General features: G+C 39.5%; 1 protein-coding gene across 1 annotated transcript in view; it reads left to right on the top strand.

Moving 5' to 3' along the window:
• Positions 1–414: 414 nt before the first annotated feature.
• The window catches only part of slc1a7b (solute carrier family 1 member 7b), a 50,301-nt gene continuing 29,358 nt past the window's right edge, over positions 415–21,357 (top strand). The window contains exons 1-3 of the mRNA XM_062038459.1: positions 415–1,550; positions 1,892–2,020; positions 15,509–15,721. Coding sequence (XP_061894443.1) covers positions 15,581–15,721 — 141 coding nt within the window. The 5' untranslated portion in view covers positions 415–1,550; positions 1,892–2,020; positions 15,509–15,580. The remainder of the gene's footprint in view (positions 1,551–1,891; positions 2,021–15,508; positions 15,722–21,357) is intronic.

Genomic DNA, 21,357 nt, shown 5'->3' on the forward strand with positions numbered 1-21,357 from the left:
TAACGCAGTATAATAATACTTCACAGACGAGAAGTGAGGCAGACACAGGTACAGACAAGAAAAGAACAGACGACAAGTTAAGATAGATAGATAGTACTTTATTGATTCCTTCAGGAGAGTTCCCTCAGGAAAATTAAAATTCCAGCAGCAGTGTACAGAATTGAGATCGAATTTAAAAAAGTAAATAATGGGGGTATAAATGGAAACAAAATAGAAAAATATTACAATAGAATAAAAACAAAAAGCATCAATGAGAATACAAATATAACAGTAAAATAAGAATATAACAAGAGAAACTAGGCATTAGTGACCATGTTATGAAAACGTATTACACTGTTATTGTTTTGCATCCCCTGTCATTCTAATACCCCCCTAAGAAGTAGAAGAAGCCCCTAAGAAGTAGAAGAAGAAAAGAATACATAACAATTTAAGAAGAAGAAGAAGAAAAAAACAAGTTAAGAAGTAGAAGAAGAAAAGAATAGACAACAAGTTAAGAAGTAGAAGAAGAAAATAATACATAACAATTTAAGAAGAAGAAGAAGAAAACAACAAGTTAAGAAGTAGAAGAAGAAAAGAATAGACAACAAGTTAAGAAGTAGAAGAAGAAAACAAGTTAAGAAGTAGAAGAAGAAATCAACCATTTAAGAAGTAGAAGAAGAAAACAAGTTAGAAAGTAGAAGAAGAAAAGAATAGACAACAAGTTAAGAAGTAGAAGAAAACAACAATTTAAGAAGTAGAAGAAGAAATCAACAATTTAAGAAGTAGAAGAAGAAAACAACAAGTTAAGAAGTAGAAGAAGAAATCAACAATTTAAGAAGTAGAAGAAGAAAACAACAAGTTAAGAAGTAGAAGAAGAAATCAACAATTTAATAAGTAGAAGAAGAAAACAACAATTTAAGAAGTTGAAGAAGAAATCAACAATTTAAGAAGTAAAAGAAGAAAACAACAAGTTAAGAAGTAGAAGAAGAAATCAACAATTTAAGAAGTAGAAGAAGAAATCAACAATTTAAGAAATAGAAGAAGAAATCAACAATTTAAGAAGTAGAAGAAGAAATCAACAATTTAAGAAGTAGAAGAAGAAATCAACAATTTAAGAAGTAGAAGAAGAAAAGAACACCTGCTAGCTTCCCGCAAACTGCGACGCTTTTTCGCCCTAAAAATGGAGGATTTGACGTGTAAAATTATTTTTTCAAGAGTGGACTTTGAATGAAAGCAAGAAGTGATGAATAGTGGGAGAGCTGCCACATTTCATTCAAGGTGTTTGGTCCCAGGACAGAAAATAACGTCTTCATTTCAAAATGATTGGACAAGAATGACTTTGTGGCTGTGCTACAAAAAACTTCTTTATTGCTTTCCCTGCCTTGTATTCTCATTTAGTGAGCGTGTTTGGAGCCACGTGGGATATACTGAGGTGGCGACTTGTCCAGGGTGCACCCTGCCTTCTGCCCCGTTGCAGCTGACATACACTCCAGCACCCCCGAGGGGGACAAGCGGTAGAAAATGGATGGATGGGATGGAAAAACATGAAAGCTCATCTGCCAACATTCAAGGTCAGATTTCTTTCAACACGTTTGGAATATCAGGTATTGATCTGGCATATCAGCATCAAATTAACAATGTCAAGTATTGATCTGGCATATCAGCATCAAATTAACAATGTCAAGTATTGATCTGGCTGTAAATGAGACTGAATATCAGCATCACAATAACAATGTAAAGGAACATGGTGCGATATTAAAGATATGAAATAAAAATATCAGCATCACAATAACAATGTCAAGTATTGATCTGACTGTAAATGAGACTGAATATCAGCATCACAATAACAATGTAAGGAACATGGTGAGACATCAAAGAGCTGATGAACAACACTTGCTTTGTGGGAAAACAGGAGCTTCTCCATTGAGAAAGAGAGACTTTTAAAAGTCAAAGAAAAAGAGAAAGAGGAGGACTTCCACAACAAAGTCACGGAGATCTTCATACAGAAGGAAAGGCGAATGGACTTCATTTACAAGTAAAGGTAAGATATACTGTCTAGTGCAGGGGTCCCCAAACTACGGCCCGCGGGCCGGATGTGTCCCGCCAGCGTCCAAAGTCCGGCCCGCGGGAAGTCCCAAGTTAAGGAAATTTCTATTATTATTTCTAAAAAAATCTGTCTTTTCTAATTCATTTTCCATTGCTTGTTAGTCTCGTGTCTCGTAGCCACTCAGGCACATCATGTTGTCTAAACATCTATTTTCCCATCCATAACAATGACATCATTGCGCTCGTGCCGCAGTGTCGGGCGAGCACGCGGTCCTAATGCGGTCCTAATGCGGTCCTAATGTGGCCCCGACGTCACTTGCATGCACAGTTCAATAAAGTGAAAACAGGAAGTAAATGAAAGTAAATGCTAGTACTACTTTACTGCAAAAATAAAAGCCGTCAAATGCGAAAGCCAATTAAAGTGATATAATGTATAGTTCCATATAAATAGTGTGATTTAATTGGGAGGGTTGTAATCTTTTTATGGCTGTTAAGTAGAGGAGTCATGGACATCAGCGTAGATCTACGTTAGCGTTATTTTTCAACTCACTTCCGTAAAAACTTCGGAAATGTACATAACATGTAAACAAATACACCACAGTGTATACACCTCATCTCCAGCCCTTCAACAATGGCTATTTTACATATATGTATACTGTAAATATTCTTATATTACATGCAGACTATTATTTCTGCACTATTGACAAGTGACGTACCGAAAAAAGACTTCGACCACGGAAAACCGGATGTTGCGATGACGTATCCACTTCCGAGTCTTTTCCTGCACACACGAATGACGGAGCTCGACCAAAGGTGACGTAAAAGTCGCAAACCAGTCGCATTGCCGTTTAGACTGCGGATGAGATTTACAACGTTTTACTGTAAATAATAAAACAGCGTCCCTGTTTTTTTGTAAAACGAATGAGAAATGTGGGATATGCAGTAGATTGTATAATGTCCATACATTGTCAATGGGGAGAACATTCTAGGACATTCCAGGAAAAACTTTGGAAAATGGAAAACATGCTTTGCCTTTGATAAATTGGAAGTGGAATGTGGGAGGATGGTTGAAAGTTGCAATCGGGTTTAAAAATGGTGCAAAAGTTAGAGAATTTAGGGCATTGTAGACTGCGAATACGTCCATTCATTAGAATGGGAATTTCCTGTAATTTTGGGAAAACCGTTAATGTTTGAAAATGTTGATACGAATTGTCTTAGATCAGGGGTCACCAACGCGGTGCCCGCGGGCACCAGGTAGCCCGTAAGGACCAGATGAGTAGCCCGCTGGCCTGTTCTAAAAATAGCTCAAATAGCAGCACTTACCAGTATTTTTTAAATGTTATTTATTTACTAGCAAGCTGGTCTCGCTTTGCTCGACATTTTTAATTCTAAGAGAGACAAAACTCAAATAGAATTTGAAAATCCAAGAAAATATTTTAAAGACTTGGTCTTCACTTGTTTAAATAAATTCATTAATTGTTTTACTTTGCTTCTTATAACTTTCAGAAAGACAATTTTAGAGAAAAAATACAACCTTAAAAATGATTTTAGGATTTTTAAACACATATACTTTTTTACCTTTTAAATTCCTTCCTCTTCTTTCCTGAAAATTTAAATCAATGTTCAAGTAAAAAAATTTTTTATCGTAAAGAATAATAAATACATTTTAATTTAATTCTTCATTTTAGCTTCTGTTTGTTCGACAAAGACTATTTGTGAAATATTTCTTCAAGCTTATTATGATTAAAATTCAAAACAATTATTCTGGCAAATCTAGAAAATCTATAGAATCAAATTGAAATCTTATTTGAAAGTCTTTTGAATTTCTTTTAAAATTTTTGTTCTGGAAAATCTAGAAGAAATAATGATTTGTCTTTGTTAGAAATATAGCTTGGTCCATCCATCCATCCATCCATTTTCTACCGCTTATTCCCTTTGGGGTCGCGGGGGCGCTGGAGCCTATCTCAGCTACAATCGGGCGGAAGGCGGGGTACACCCTGGACAAGTCGCCACCTCATCGCTTGGTCCAATTTGTTATATATTCTAACAAAGTGTAGATTGGATTTTAACCTATTTAAAATATGTCATCAAAATTCTAAAATGAATCTTAATCAGGAAAAATGACTAATGATGTTCCATAAATAATTGTTTTAATTTTTTCAAAAAGATTCGAATTAGCTAGTTTCTCTCTTCTTTTTTTCGGTTGAATTTTGAATTTTAAAGAGTCGAAATTGAAGATAAACTATGTTTCAAAATGTAATAGTCATTTTTTTTCGTGTTTTCTCCTCATTTAAACCGTTCAATTAAGTGTAAATATCATTAATTATTAATAATAACATAGAGTTAAAGGTAAATTGAGCAAATTGGCTATTTCTGGCAATTTATTGAAGTGTGTATCAAACTGGTAGCCCTTCGCATTAATCACTACCCAAGAAGTAGCTCTTGCTTTCAAAAAGGTTGCTGACCCCTGTCTTAGATGATAAGAATGGGTTGGTGTTGGAATTTTTGGAAACGGTTGAAAAATGTTGACATAGTAATCGTTTGAATTGAGAATGGATATTTCGGAATTCCTGCAATTCCGGGAAAACCGGGTATTTGTACAAAAAAATAGGAGCATTTGTTGTCCCAACTAAGAGGAATGTTTTGAAAGTTGAAAAATGTGGACTGTGAAAACTTTCCGGGAAGAGGTGAAAAAATGGCTATGGAAAACCGGGAATTCTGGGAATTTCTGGATTTTTTTTAACTTGGAAAATGGTAGTTTGATTGTCCAAGGTGAGCAGAGTGGGTGGATGTTGGAACGCTTCAAATGGGGTGTGAACTGTGGGATATGCATCATGCCCATTCATTGTCAATGGGGAGAACATTTTGGGAAAACCGGGAATTTAAGGAAATTGAAAACATGTTTTGCGTTCACTATATGTGAAGAGTAGTGTGGCTGGATGGTTGAAAGTCAAAATTAGGTTTAAAAATGGTGCAAAAGTTAGAGGATTTAGGGCATTGTACATCTATGAATGCGGCCATTCAATTGAATGGGAATTTCCTGGAAATTTGGGGATTTCAGGAAAACCGTGAATCTTACAAAATATTGATGCTAGCACAATTGTCCTAGATTAGGGATGTCCGATAATGGCTTTTTGCCGATATCCGATATTCCGATATTGTCCAACTCTTTAATTACCGATACCGATATCAACCGATACCGATATCAACCGATATATGCAGTCGTGGAATTAACACATTATTATGCCTAATTTGGACAACCAGGTATGGTGAAGATAAGGTACTTTTTAAAAAAATTAGTAAAATAAGATAAATAAATTAAAAACATTTTCTTGAATAAAAAAGAAAGTACAACAATATAAAAACAGTTACATAGAAACTAGTAATGAATGAAAATGAGTAAAATGAAGTGTTAAAGGTTAGTACTATTAGTGGTGCAGCAGCACGCACAATCATGTGTGCTTACGGACTGTATCCCTTGCAGACTGTATTGATATATATTGATATATAATGTAGGAAGCAGAATATTAATAACAGAAAGAAACAACCCTTTTGTGTGAATGAGTGTAAATGGGGGAGGGAGGTTTTTTGGCTTGGTGCACTAATTGTAAATGTATCTTGTGGTTTTTATGTTAATTTAATAAAACAAACAAAAAAAACAAAAAAAAACACGATACCGATAATAAAAAAACTGATACCGATAATTTCCGATATTACATTTTAACGCATATATCGGCCGATAATATCGGCAGGCCGATATTATCGGACATCTCTATCCTAGATGATATGAAAGGGTTGGTGTTGGCGTTGGTTAAAAAATGTTGACGTAGTTGAGAATGGGTATTTCGGAATTTAGGGTAAACCGGGTATTTTCTACGGGGGGTTGGGGGGGGCATTTGGTGCTCCAACAAGGAGGAATGTTTTGAAGGTGGAATGGTCAAAAACGGTTAAAAAATGTGCACTGGGAAAACTTTCCAGGAAGAGGTGAAAATAGGGCTTTGGAAAACCGGGAATTCTGGGAAATGCTGGAATTTGTTGCACTTGAAAAATGGTGGTCTAGGGTGAGTGGAGTGTGTGGATGGTGGAATGCTTTGAATCGGGTGAGAAATGTGGGAGTTGTGCTTGTTTGAAAATTGGCCCGTTCATTTTCAATGGGCAAAATGTAACGGGAAATCCTGGTAATCTGGGATATTTTTGAAACATTTTTTTTAGGGAGCTCATGAGAGCCGATCGTTTTGATACTGGAACTGTTCCGATCGGATGCAAACTGTGGTGGAATGATAATAGTTGATTTTTGGGTGTAGAATCTCTACATGTGTGAATTCTGGAATACCATTTCAATCAAGAGTAAAATGTCTAATTCAGTGTTATTATTTGAGTGGGTCCCGGGCCCCTCTGTAGTGGGAAAGTTGGGCTTCTTGTCTAAAAATATGTAATTTATAATGAATTTTACAAAAGCCAAAAGCAGTGAAGTTGTCAGGTTGTGTAAATGGTAAATAAAAAGAGAATACAACAAATCCTTTTCAACTTATATTCAATTGAATAGACTGCAAAGACAAGATATTTCATGTTCACACTGACAAACTAAATAATCATCAACTTAGAATGGAATGGCAGCAACACATTGCAAAAAAAGGCATTTTGACCAGTGTGTTACATGGCCTTTCCTTTTAACGACACTCAGTAAAGGTTTGGGAAGTGAGGAGACACATTTTGGAAGTGGAATTATTTCCCATTCTTGCTTGATGTACAGCTTAAGTTGTTCAACAGTCTCCCTTCTCATATTTTAGCTGCCACACATTTTCAATGTCTGGACTACAGGCAGGCCAGTCTAGTACCCACACTCTTTTACTATGACTGTTGTAACACCTGGCTTGGCATTGTCTTGTTGAAATAAGCAGGGGCGTCCATGAAAAAGACGTTCCACTTTGCATCAGTCCATCTTAAATGAGCTCGGGCCCAGCGAAGCCGGCGGCGTTTCTGGGTGTTGTTGATAAATGGCTTTGGCTTTGCATAGTAGAGTTTTAACTTGCACTTACAGATGTAGCGACCAACTGTAGTTACTGACAGTGGTTTTCTGAAGGGTTCCTGAGCCCATGTGGTGATATCCTTTACACACTGATGTCGCTTTTTGATGCAGTACCGCCTGAGGGATTGAAGGTCACAGGCATTCAATGTTGGTTTTTAGCCTTGCCGCTTACGTGTAGAGATTTCTCCAGATTGTCTGAACCTTTTGAAGATATTACGGAGTAAATCCCTAAATTCCTTGCAATAGCTGCTTGAGAAATGTTGTTCTTAAACAATTTGCTCAGGCATTTGTTGACAAAGTGGTGACCCTCGCCCCGTCCTTGTTTGTGAAGCTGCTTTTATACACAATCATGGCACCCACCTGTTCCCAATTAGCCTGTTCACCTGTGGGATGTTCCAAATAAGTCTTTGATGAGCATTCCTCAACGTTATCAGTCTTTTTTGCCACTCATGCCAGCTTTTTTGAAACATGTCGCAGGCATCAAATTCCAAATGAGCTAATATTTGCAAAAAGAACAAAGTTTCTCAGTGTGAACATGAAATATCTTGTCTTTGCAGTCTATTCAATTGAATATAAGTTGAAAAGAATTTGTTGTGTTCTCTTTTTATTTACCATTTACACAACCTGACAACTTCACTGCTTCTGTAGTTGAGTATTTTCCCAGAATGCCGAGGGCCAGTGAATAAATGAGCTGCAGGCCGCTGACCTAGAAGCTCCTTGTTCACACAAAAAAACAAAAAGTTCATCTTTTTCCTATTTTTACAATTTCACACGAGATTACTGTTTATGTTCCCGACTGCAACTTGCTAGTGGAATTATCTCCCATGTGTTACATAACCGCCATCGTCACGGCAACCCTTTTTAAATACATATCAAACAAAGCTGTAAAAAGCCATCCCGTCCGTCACAAGCGTCCTTTGGGGCCTAATTGGTACATTTTGCTCTCAATCAGGCGTGTGAGCGACATTTGGACTTTTTAATGAATGAACGCATGTCATCTTCTGGGAGCTGGTCTAATCCGGCGTAATCCCGGCCTGATGAAACCGCGGCCAGGGGAAATATTGGCAAAAGGGGCGGGATTAGCGACTAAACATGTGATCCTAGCACGAGCGCACACGTTAGTCACACATACGCAACAAGTCCACACGCTCATTCATCTTTTAGGAGCGCGCGGCTGCCTCCCTGCAGCCTAATTGTCTGTTCCAGGGTCAAACTGCTGCTGTCCTAAAATAGGACAAATGTAATAAATAAATGATAAATGGGTTATACTTGTATAGCGCTTTTCTACCTTCGAGGCACTCAAAGCACTTTGACACTATTTCCACATTCACCCATTCACACACTGATGGAGGGAGCTGCCATGCAAGGCGCTAACCAGCAGCCATCAGGAGCAAGGGTGAAGTGTCTTGCCCAAGGACACAACGGACGTGACTAGGGTGGTAGAAGGTGGGAATTGAACCCCAGTAACCAGCAACCCTCTCGATTGCTGGCACGGCCACTCTACCAACTTCGCCACGCCACCCCTATAAAAAATCCTATAAAGACGGTACTACTTCCTGTACATGGGGCAGATGACTATCAGCTCGTACTCGTGTTAGCCACTGTGTGGTTGCCCTAGTGCGGGGGTCAGCAACCCGCGGCTCCTTAGCGTTGCCCTAGTGCTCTAGAGCCGCATGCGGCTCTTTAGCGCCGCCCTAGTGGCTCTTTGGAGCTTTTTAAAAAATGTATGAAAAATGGATAAAGATGTGGGAAATTTTTTTTTTGTTTGTTTTAATATGCTTTCTGTAGGAGGACAAACATGACACAAACCTCCCTAATTGTTATAAAGCACACTGTTTATATATTAAACATGCTTCACTGATTCGAGTATTTGGCGAGCGCCGTTTTGTCCTACTAATTTTGGCGGTCCTTGAACTCACCTTAGTTTGTGTCCATGTATAACTTTCTCCGACTTTCTAGGACGTGTTTTATGCCACTTCTTTTTCTGTCTCATTTTGTCCACCAAACTTTTAACATTGTACATGAATGCACAAAGGTGAGTTTTGTTGATGTTATTGACTTGTGTGGAGTGCTAATCAGACATATTTGCTCACTGCATGACTGCAAGCTAATCGATGCTAACATGCTATTTAGGCTAGCTATATGTACATATTGCATCATTATGCCTCATTTGTAGCTATATTTGAGCTCATTTAGTTTCCTTTAAGTCCTCTTAATTCAATGTATATCTCATGACACACGATCTGTATGTAATATGGCTTCTAATTTGTTGCGGCTCCAGACAGATTTGTTTTTGTATTTTTGCTCCAATATGGCTCTTTCAACATTTTGGGTTGCCGACCCCTGGGCTATGTGTATGTACATATTGCATCATTATGCCTCGTTTGTAGCTATATTTAATTTCCTTTACTTATGTCCTCTGTGTATTTAATCTATATTTGCATGTCTCCATCCATTCATCCATTCTCTACCGCTTGTACCTTTTGGGGCCGCGGGGGGTGCTGGAGCCTATCTCAGCTGCCTGACACATTATCTGTATGTCATATTGGCTGCATTTCTCATAGTTGTTTGTGTGCCATGTTGTTCCAGACCACAGCAAACGTTACCCAGCTTGCAAAGATTGCAACAAATATATTAGAAGAAGATGTTTCCTTTAACTTGGACACACACACATCTATACCTTTAACTTGGACACACACACATCTATACCTTTAACTTGGACACACACACATCTATACCTTTAACTTGGACACACACACATCTATACCTTTAACTTGGACACACACACATCTATACCTTTTAACTTGGACACACACACATCTATACCTTTAACTTGGACACACACACATCTATACCTTTAACTTGGACACACACACATCTATACCTTTAACTTGGACACACACACATCTATACCTTTAACTTGGACACACACACATCTATACCTTTAACTTGGACACACACACATCTATACCTTTTAACTTGGACACACACACATCTATACCTTTAACTTGGACACACACACATCTATACCTTTAACTTGGACACACACATCTATACCTTTAACTTGGACACACACACATCTATACCTTTAACTTGGACACACACACATCTATACCTTTAACTTGGACACACACACATCTATACCTTTAACTTGGACACACACACACATCTATACCTTTAACTTGGACACACACACATCTATACCTTTAACTTGGACACACACACATCTATACCTTTAACTTGGACACACACACATCTATACCTTTAACTTGGACACACACACATCTATACCTTTAACTTGGACACACACACATCTATACCTTTAACTTGGACACACACACATCTATACCTTTAACTTGGACACACACACATCTATACCTTTAACTTGGACACACACACATCTATACCTTTAACTTGGACACACACACATCTATACCTTTAACTTGGACACACACACATCTATACCTTTAACTTGGACACACACACATCTATACCTTTAACTTGGACACACACACATCTATACCTTTAACTTGGACACACACACATCTATACCTTTAACTTGGACACACACACATCTATACCTTTAACTTGGACACACACATCTATACCTTTAACTTGGACACACACACATCTATACCTTTAACTTGGACACACACACATCTATACCTTTAACTTGGACACACACACATCTATACCTTTAACTTGGACACACACACACATCTATACCTTTAACTTGGACACACACACATCTATACCTTTAACTTGGACACACACACATCTATACCTTTAACTTGGACACACACACATCTATACCTTTAACTTGGACACACACACATCTATACCTTTTAACTTGGACACACACACATCTATACCTTTTAACTTGGACACACACACATCTATACCTTTAACTTGGACACACACACATCTATACCTTTAACTTGGACACACACACATCTATACCTTTAACTTGGACACACACACATCTATACCTTTAACTTGGACACACACACATCTATACCTTTAACTTGGACACACACACATCTATACCTTTAACTTGGACACACACACACATCTATACCTTTAACTTGGACACACACACATCTACACCTTTAACTTGGACACACACACACATCTACACCTTTAACTTGGACACACACACACATCTACACCTTTAACTTGGACACACACACACATCTATACCTTTGGCTGTTCTAAGACAGTCATTACCAGGAGTTATCTCACCCTCTCAGAAGCCTCCATTTTACTCATGATTTCCAATGTTGTACAAATGTGTAGAATAAATATTAAATTTAAACATTTCCGTCAACAAAGATTTGCGTCAGCCTTTGATAGTAGGCTAATATAGCTAATATAGACACTTACATCATGTGTTGTCTTCATTATAACACTTATATAAGACTTTTAAAGTCATTTTGATAGTAGGCTAATATAGCTAATATAGACACTTACATCATGTGTTGTCTTTAGACAGATTTTTGTTGGTGTATTTTTGGTCCAATATGGCTCTTTCCACATTTTGGGTGGCCGCCCCCTGCTCCAGTGTCACAGAATGGCGGCAGGGGTGCGGAATAAGCATGCATGCACGCAGCCAGATGTCACACGCATCACGCACACGGCAAAACGACAACAAGTCCCAGGCCTGCTCGCAGGTCTGAGGCATCACAATAGAAGTCACGTGACCACGGCCGAGTGCTTCTATTTGCAGACTAGCTAGCAGCACCAGTCTGCTCAAATGGATTTCTGCTAATCCGCTGCTATTCTCATGAGGCATTTATTCATCCATACATTACTGAATGTCAACTCTAAGCCCCTATGCACACCACCTCACCGCCATGCACACCAGCGCCACCCCTCCAGAGAAACGACAGAAAATACCACAGTGGGTACTACGATGTAGCCGTCCATTTATGTGTAGGAGGGGTGCCCAAACTTGTTTCACTGATGGCCACAGGCTGATAAATCCAAGGATGTGGGGGCCATGGTGGTACTTTTCACCTTCCAAACCAGTGCAAAATGTAATTTTTTTCTTAGAAGATGCAATTTCCGAATACATTTTGTGTAAACCAGTGACGTGCGGTGAGGTTCATGGCTGGTGAGGCACTGACTTCATCCCAGTCAGATTTACTAACATATGAACCCTAAAGAGTATCTTATTCACCATTTGATTGGCAGCAGTTAACGGGTTATGTTTAAAAGCTCATACCAGCATTCTTTACACATACAAACTGTAGCACACAAAAAAGCACATTTAATTAAAAAAACATTATTATGGTCTTACCTTTACTTATAAATGAAGTCCATGCGCCGCTCCTTCTGAACAAAAGCATCGATAACTTGTTTATAGAAGTCTTCCTTATCTTTCTTCAGTTTTAAAAGTCTCTCTGTCTCGATGGAGATCTTCCTTTAATTATTACCTCCTGCTTCCATTGAAAGTCCAGTTTAGAAAACGGTTTTATTTTAGATATGTAATCCTCCATGTTAAAAGTCCAGGCGAGAGGAAAAAATAAACGCTGCACTTGACTTGCTAACTGTTGCTGCTTGTTGTCACTTATTCTGCAGCCGAGTAGTCGCAAGAATGATCCCTGGGATCACTAGCGCCCTCTACCACCATGAGGCGGGATTACTGCGAGCCTCAGCCAGTGCGTCTTCACAGCCGTTTTATGATTGCTCAGCACAAGAAATACGTTACACACATACAGTTGTTGACAAAATACACTACATTACATACCTCAGCTAACTAAACTATGGAAATGTATAATTTAATTATATAGCAATACGCTCTCACTGCACAGCAGGCCAGCAGTTAGCCGAGTCATTGCGCAATCCATGTGAGGCTCAACTGGCTGGTGACTCACCGCAAGTCTCTTCTCAGTATTTGAACGGCAAATGTGAACATTCAGCGATATTGAATAAAAATAATCTAAAACTGGTGAAGTTAAATGGAAAATAAATTTATAGTATAATCACTGGATACATATAACAATTTAATTAATTTTTTTCCTTTTTACATTTTTTTTCTTTCCATGATGGCACGTGAGGCCCCGCCTCCCCTGACTGCACGTCACTGGTGTAAACGCTGAACAGCCAAAGCCCAACTGAAATGCTAACAGCTAGCGCGCTAGCCAGATAGAGTCAAGTAACAAAGAATATGAGCTTAAAAAGCTAACATTACTATGCTAACATGCGAAAAATAGCATGCTTACAGGAAACATTAGGGAAATAACAAAATATATGACACACAAGTGTATGCCAGCTAAATTAAAAAAAAAAGCTAGCATGCTAATCTCAGCATGTCAAAATGCTAACTGTAACAGGCATTAAGTACCAAAATATATTATTGAGGTGTGTACTTGAAACATTGTTTAAAATGCCAACATGCTATCATTAGCATGCATCATGCATACAAAAATATGACCTACAAAAATTTCCCAAAAAAAGCTAGTATATTAACCTTACCATGCTGACAGGTATCATTCATCAGGTAGCATTTTGACGCTGATGTGTATACATGCAAAATTAGCAAAACAAGCTAGCATGCTAATGTTCGCATGCTAACTGTAACATGCATCAAGTACCAAAATATATTACTCTGAGGTGTGTACTTGGAAAAATTGTTTAAAATGCTAGCATGCTAACATTAGCATGCATCAAGTACAAAAATATGACCTACAAAATTAGCTAAAAAAAAAATGCTAGTATATTAACCTTAACATGCTAAAAGGGTATCATTCGTCAGGTAACAACAGTTTTGACGCTGATGTGTATACATGCAAAATTAGAAAAAAAATGCTAGTATATTAACCTTAACATGCTAAAAGGGTATCATTCGTCAGGTAACAACATTTTTGACGCTGATGTGTATACATGCAAAATGAGCACAAAAAAAAAGCTAGTATGCTAATTTTCGCATGCTAAAATGCTAACTGTAGTGTGCATCAAGTACCAAAATATATTACTCTGAGGTGTGAACTTGGAAAAATTGTTTAAAATGCTAGCATGCTAACATTAGCATGCATCAAGTACAAAAATATGACTGAGTTGTGTACCTACAAAATAAGCTGAACAAAAATGCTAGTATATTAACCTTAACATGCTGACAGGTATCATTCATTAGGTAACATTTTGACGCTGATGTGTATACATGCAAAATTAGCAAAAAAAGCTACCATGCTAATGTTGGCATGCTTAAATGCTAACTGTAGTGTGCATTAAGTACCAAAATATATTACTCTGAGGTGTCTACTGGAAAATTTGTTTAAAATGCTAGCATGCTAACATTAGCATGCATCAAGTACAAAAATATGACTGAGTTGTATACCTACAGTAATAGCTAAAAAATGCTAGTATATTAACCTTAACATGCTGACATGTTTCATTCGTCAAGTAACATTTTGACGCTGATGTGTATACATGCAAAATTAAGAAGAAAAGCTAGCATGCTAATGTTCGCATGCTAAAATGCTAACTGTAACATGCATCAAGTACCAAAATATATTACTCTGTGGTGTGTACTTGACTTTTTTTTTTAAATGCTGGCATACTAACATTAGCATGCATCAAGTACAAAAATACGAGCTACAAAATAAGCTAAACAAAAAAGCTAGTATATTAACCTTAACATGCTGACAGGTATCATTCGTCAGGTAACAGTTTTGACGCTGATGTGTATACATGCAAAATTAGCAAAAAAAGCTACCGTGCTAATGTTGGCATGCTAAAATGCTAACTGTAGTGTGCATTAAGTACCAAAATATATTACTCTGTGGTGTGTACTTGACTTTTTTTTTTTAAATGCTAGCATACTAACATTAGCATGCATCAAGTACAAAAATATGAGCTACAAAAAAGATAGTATATTAACCTTAACATGCTGACAGGTATAATTCGTCAGGTAACAGTTTTGACGCTGATGTGTATACATGCAAAATTAGCAAAAAAAAGTTAGCATGCTAATGTTAGCATGCTAAAAATGCGAGCACTTTGGACACCCCTGGTCTAGAGCGTCTCTCCCAAACAGTTAGCATTAGCACTGAGATGGCTTCACACCGTGACGTTTAAGGGGGCACCCCTTGATGACGGTTCAGGGCGGGTGTTGTGTTTGCCACCCGGGCAGCGTGATCATCAGGGTGGGGCGGGAGAGCGTTTGTCAAGTTGTCCATGAGATGTTAATCCGGCCTCAGACCACTTTAATACAGCGGGCGTGTAACAGGATTGGACATGTTAACCCAGCTGTTGATGGGTGGAGCAGGAAGGGAGGGCGGTGTGGGAGTGAAGCCTGGAAAGTGAGAGCTTAGCGCAGTACGCCGCAGCCCGGAGGACAAGCGGGATGCTGAGGCGGGGAGCGCTCTAGAACGCCGCCAAGTCATCGCCTCCCGTCCGCTCGGGAAGCTGCTCCTCCTTCCTCGCTTTTCTGATTCTTCTCTCCTTTCCAAGGCCTGGCAGCGCAACCGCAGCTTTATGGCCTGCTGAGAGGGCGAGGGGGGCGGGCCAGGCAGGTGAGCGACCATGGCGGTGGCGTTGGACGCCGTGTGGCTGAGGGTGAAGAACGTCTGCAAACAAAATGGCCTCCTCATCATGTCGGTGCTGGCCGTGGTCATCGGATGCCTCCTGGGATTCTTCCTGAGGACGCGGCGCCTCACGGAGCAGGTCAGTCCCGCCCCCAGTGTGACCTCACATTTGGCCAACCAGGAAGCTCCTCCCACTTTGTACCTTGACCGAGTTTCTCCATCACGCCAACCTTGTTTGGACATTTTGGTTGTCATCCACTTGCCACTCAAACCCTTTTACACGCGTTATGCTGTTATGTTATGTTAGAGTCTACATTTCATTCATATTTACACAATATTTCACATACAGTGGTGGTCAAAAGTGTACGTACACGTGTAAAGAACATCATGTCATGGCTGTCTTCACTTTACAATCATTATTATTTTGTTGTGATGTAGTGATTGGAGCACATACTTGTTGCTCACAAGAAACATTCATGAAGTTTGCTTCTTTTATGAATTTATTATGGCTCTACTGAAAATGTGAGGGTCAAAAGTATACATACAGCCATGTTAATATTTGCTTCCTTGGCAAGTTGACCTGCAATAAGGCGCTTTTGGTAGCCATCCACAAGCTTCTGCTTGACCACTTGACCACTAAATTGCTGCAGTTCATCTAAATGTGTTGCTTTTCTGACATGGACTTGTTTCTTCAGCATTGTCCACACCTTTAAGTCAGGACTTTGGGAAGAAAACCTTCATTCTAGCCTGATTTAGCCATTCCTTTACCACTTTTGAGGTGTGTTTGGGGTCATTGTCCTGTTGGAACACCCAACAAGACCCAACCTCCGGGCTGATGATTTTCATTTGGAGCTAATCCTCCTTTTTCATTGTCCCACTAAAGCAGCAGTTCCATTGGCAGCAAAACAGGCCCAGAGCATAATACTACCACCACCATGCTTGACGGTAGGAATGGTGTTCCTGGGATTAAAGGCCTCACCTTATCTCCTCCAAACATATTGCTTAGTATTGTGGCCAAACAGCTCCAGTTTTTGTTTCATCTGACATCACATGGACAAAGATAAAACCTTCTGGAGGAAAGTTCTGTGGTCAGATGAAACGAAAATGGAGCTGTTTGGCCACAATACCCAGCAATATGTTTGGAGGAGAAAAGGTGAGGCCTTTAATCCCAGGAACACCATGCCTACCGTCAAGCATGGTGGTGGTAGTATTATGCTCCGGGCCTGTTTTGCTGCCAATGGAACTGCTGCTTTAAATGGGACAATGAAAAAGGAGGATTAGCTCCAAATTGTTCAGGATAAGCTAAAATCATCAGCCCGGAGGTTGGGTCTTGTTGGGTGTTCCAACAGGACAATGACCCCAAACACACCTCAAAAGTGGTAAAGGAATGGCTAAATCAGGCTAGAATTAAGGTTTTACAATGGCCTGACTTAAAGGTGTGGACAATGCTGAAGAAACAAGTCCATTTTGCATGTATACACATCAGCGTCAAAATGTTACCTGACGAATGATACCTGTCAGCATGTTAAAGGCCTACTGAAATGATTTTTTTTAATTTAAACGGGAATAGCAGATCCATTCTATGTGTCATACTTGATCATTTCGCGATATTGCCATATTTTTGCTGAAAGGATTTAGTAGAGAAAATCGACGATAAAGTTCGCAACTTTTGCTCGCTGATAAAAAAAAAAGCCTTGCCTGTAGCGGAAGTAGCGTGACGTCACAGGAGCTAGTATTCCTCACAATTCCCCGTTGTTTACAATGGAGCGAGAGAGATTCGGACCGAGAAAGTGATGATTACCCCATTAATTTGAGCGAGGATGAAAGATTCGTAGATGAGGAACGTTACAGTGAAGGACTTGAGAGGCAGTGATGGACGTATCTTTTTTCGCTCTGACCGTAACTTAGGTACAAGCTGGCTCATTGGATTACACACTCTCTCCTTTTTCTATTGTAGATCACGGATTTGTATTTTAAACCACCTGGGATACTATATCCTCTTGAAAATGAGAGTCGAGAACGTGAAATGGACATTCAGTGCCTTTTATCTCCACGACAATACATCGGCGAAATGCTTTAGCTACGAGCTAACGTGATAGCATCGTGCTTTAACTGCATATAGAAACAAAACAAATAAACCCCTGACTGGAAGGATAGATAGAAAATCAACAATACTATTAAACCGTGGACATGTAAATACACGGTTAATGCTTTCCAGGCTGGCGAAGGTTAACAATGCTGTGCTAACGACACCATTGAAGCTAACTTAGCAACCGGACCGCACAGAGCTATGCTAAAAACATTAGCTATCCACCTACGCCAGCCAGCCCTCATCAACACCTCATCAACACCCGTGCTCACCTGCGTTCCAGCGATCGGCAGAAGGACGAAGGACTTCACCCGATGCGTTTGGCGGCCCGGAGACGTAGGAAGTCAAGGTGAGGTCGGCGGCTAGCGCGTCTGCTCTCCAACAAAGTCCTCCTGGTTGTGTTGCTGTAGTCCGCTGCTAATACACCGATCCCACCTACAACTGTCTTCTTTGCAGCCTTCATTGTTCATTAAACAAATTGCAAAAGATGTCCAGAATACTGTGGAATTATGAAATGAAAACAGAGCTTTTTGTATAGGATTCTACGGGGTACCATAACTTCCGTTACTCTGACTTGGTCACGCGCATACGTCATCATACCGCGACGTTTCAGCCGGATATTTCCCGGGAAATTTTAAATGTCACTTTATAAGTTAACCCGGCCGTATTGGCATGTGTTGCAATGTTAAGATTTCATCATTGATATATAAACTATCAGACTGCGTGGTCGCTAGTAGTGGCTTTCAGTAGGCCTTTAAGGTTAATATACTAGCCTTTTTTTAGCTAATTTTGTAGGTCATATTTTTGTACTTGATGCATGCTAATGTTAGCATGCTAGCATTTTAAACAATTTTTCCAAGTACACACCTCAGAGTAATATATTTTAGTACTTGATGCATGTTACAGTTAGCATTTTAGCATGCAAACATTAGCATGCTAGCTTTTTTTTCTTCTAACTTTGCATGTATATACATCAGCGTCAAAAATGTTACCTGACGAATGATACCGTGTCCTAACCAACACATTTAGCTGAACTTCACCAATTTAGTGGTCAAGTGGTCAAGCAGAAGCTTGTGGATGGCTACCAAAAGCACCTTATTGCAGGTCAACTTGCCAAGGGACATGTAAGCAAATATTAACATGGCTGTATGTATACTTTTGACCCTCACATTTTCAGTAGAGCCATAATAAATTCATAAAAGAAGCAAACTTCATGAATGTTTTTTGTGAGCAACAAGTATGTGCTCCAATCACTACATCACAAAAAAATAATAATGATTGTAAAGTCAAGACAGCCATGACATGATGTTCTTTACAAGTGTATGTACACTTTTGACCACCACTGTATGTACACGTTATGGAGAGTGTCTCATGTTTGAGGTGAATACTTTTACAAAGACATAGCCCGCACGTGACCGTTATTAATGCTTATTAGCTTTTTTGACTGGAACACATAATAAATAAAATTGGCTGCCGGTTTCATCTTCAGCGTTGTTTTGTACTTCCAGGCAAAGACGTGTGACACAAGCTGAATTAAAGATAAAGATAAATCAGCTATATGGAGGGTCCGTGAACAAAACGCCGCGGTCACACTGTCCCCAAAATAACCTTTAACAATGGAGGATTATCATCCAATCTAATAATTGCGTTTCATAAATGAACATGTGCGGATTAACAATGGATAAGAAAAGGACTTTGACAGCGAACAGATGTCCTTTCCAAAGTAGCACCCTGAGACATCCTGAGACACCATGTTTACATTACTGCTGCAGTAACATAGTAGCATCCTGAGAGAGCATGTTTACATTACTGCTGCAGTAACATAGTAGCATCCTGAGACACCATGTTTACATTACTGCTGCACTAACATAGTAGCATCCTGAGACACCATGTTTACATTACTGCTGCAGTAACATAGTAGCACCCTGAGACACCATGTTTACATTATTGCTGCAGTAACATAGTAGCACCCTGAGACACCATGTTTACATTACTGCTGCACTAACATAGTAGCATCCTGAGACACCATGTTTACATTACTGCTGCAGTAACATAGTAGCACCCTGAGACACCATGTTTACATTACTGCTGCAGTAACATAGTAGCATCCTGAGAGAGCATGTTTACATTACTGCTGCAGTAACATAGTAGCACCCTGAGACACCATGTTTACATTACTGCTGCAGTAACATAGTAGCACCCTGAGACACCATGTTTACATTACTGCTGCAGTAACATAGTAGCACCCTGAGACACCATGTTTACATTACTGCTGCAGTAACATAGTAGCACCCTGAGACACCATGTTTACATTACTGCTGCAGTAACATAGTAGCATCCTGAGACACCATGTTTACATTACTGCTGCAGTAACATAGTAGCATCCTGAGACACCATGTTTACATTACTGCTGCAGTAACATAGTAGCATCCTGAGAGAGCATGTTTACATTACTGCTGCACTAACATAGTAGCATCCTGAGACACCATGTTTACATTACTGCTGCAGTAACATAGTAGCATCCTGAGACACCATGTTTACATTACTGCTGCAGTAACATAGTAGCATCCTGAGACACCATGTTTACATTACTGCTGCAGTAACATAGTAGCATCCTGAGACACCATGTTTACATTACTGCTGCAGTAACATAGTAGCATCCTGAGACACCATGTTTACATTACTGCTGCAGTAACATAGTAGCATCCTGAGAGAGCATGTTTACATTACTGCTGCAGTAACATAGTAGCACCCTGAGACACCATGTTTACATTACTGCTGCAGTAACATAGTAGCATCCTGAGACACCATGTTTACATTACTGCTGCAGTAACATAGTAGCACCCTGAGACACCATGTTTACATTACTGCTGCAGTAACATAATAGCACCCTGAGACACCATGTTTACATTACTGCTGCAGTAACATAGTAGCATCCTGAGAGAGCATGTTTACATTACTGCTGCAGTAACATAGTAGCATCCTGAGAGAGCATGTTTACATTACTGCTGCAGTAACATAGTAGCATCCTGAGACACCATGTTTACATTACTGCTACAGTAACATAGTAGCATCCTGAGACACCATGTTTACATTACTGCTGCAGTAACATAGTAGCACCCTGAGACACCATGTTTACATTACTGCTGCAGTAACATAATAGCACCCTGAGACACCATGTTTACATTACTGCTGCAGTAACATAGTAGCATCCTGAGAGAGCATGTTTACATTACTGCTGCAGTAACATAGTAGCACCCTGAGACACCATGTTTACATTACTGCTGCAGTAACATAGTAGCATCCTGAGAGAGCATGTTTACATTACTGCTGCAGTAACATAGTAGCACCCTGAGAGAGCATGTTTACATTACTGCTGCAGTAACATAGTAGCATCCTGAGACACCATGTTTACATTACTGCTGCAGTAACATAGTAGCACCCTGAGACACCATGTTTACATTACTGCTGCAGTAACATAGTAGCACCCTGAGACACCATGTTTACATTACTGCTGCAGTAACATAGTAGCACCCTGAGACACCATGTTTACATTACTGCTGCAGTAACATAATAGCACCCTGAGACACCATGTTTACATTACTGCTGCAGTAACATAGTAGCATCCTGAGAGAGCATGTTTACATTACTGCTGCAGTAACATAGTAGCACCCTGAGACACCATG

The sequence above is a fragment of the Entelurus aequoreus genome, linkage group LG27, assembly GCF_033978785.1.
Source record: "Entelurus aequoreus isolate RoL-2023_Sb linkage group LG27, RoL_Eaeq_v1.1, whole genome shotgun sequence".
NCBI classification, from domain to species: Eukaryota; Metazoa; Chordata; class Actinopteri; order Syngnathiformes; family Syngnathidae; genus Entelurus; species Entelurus aequoreus.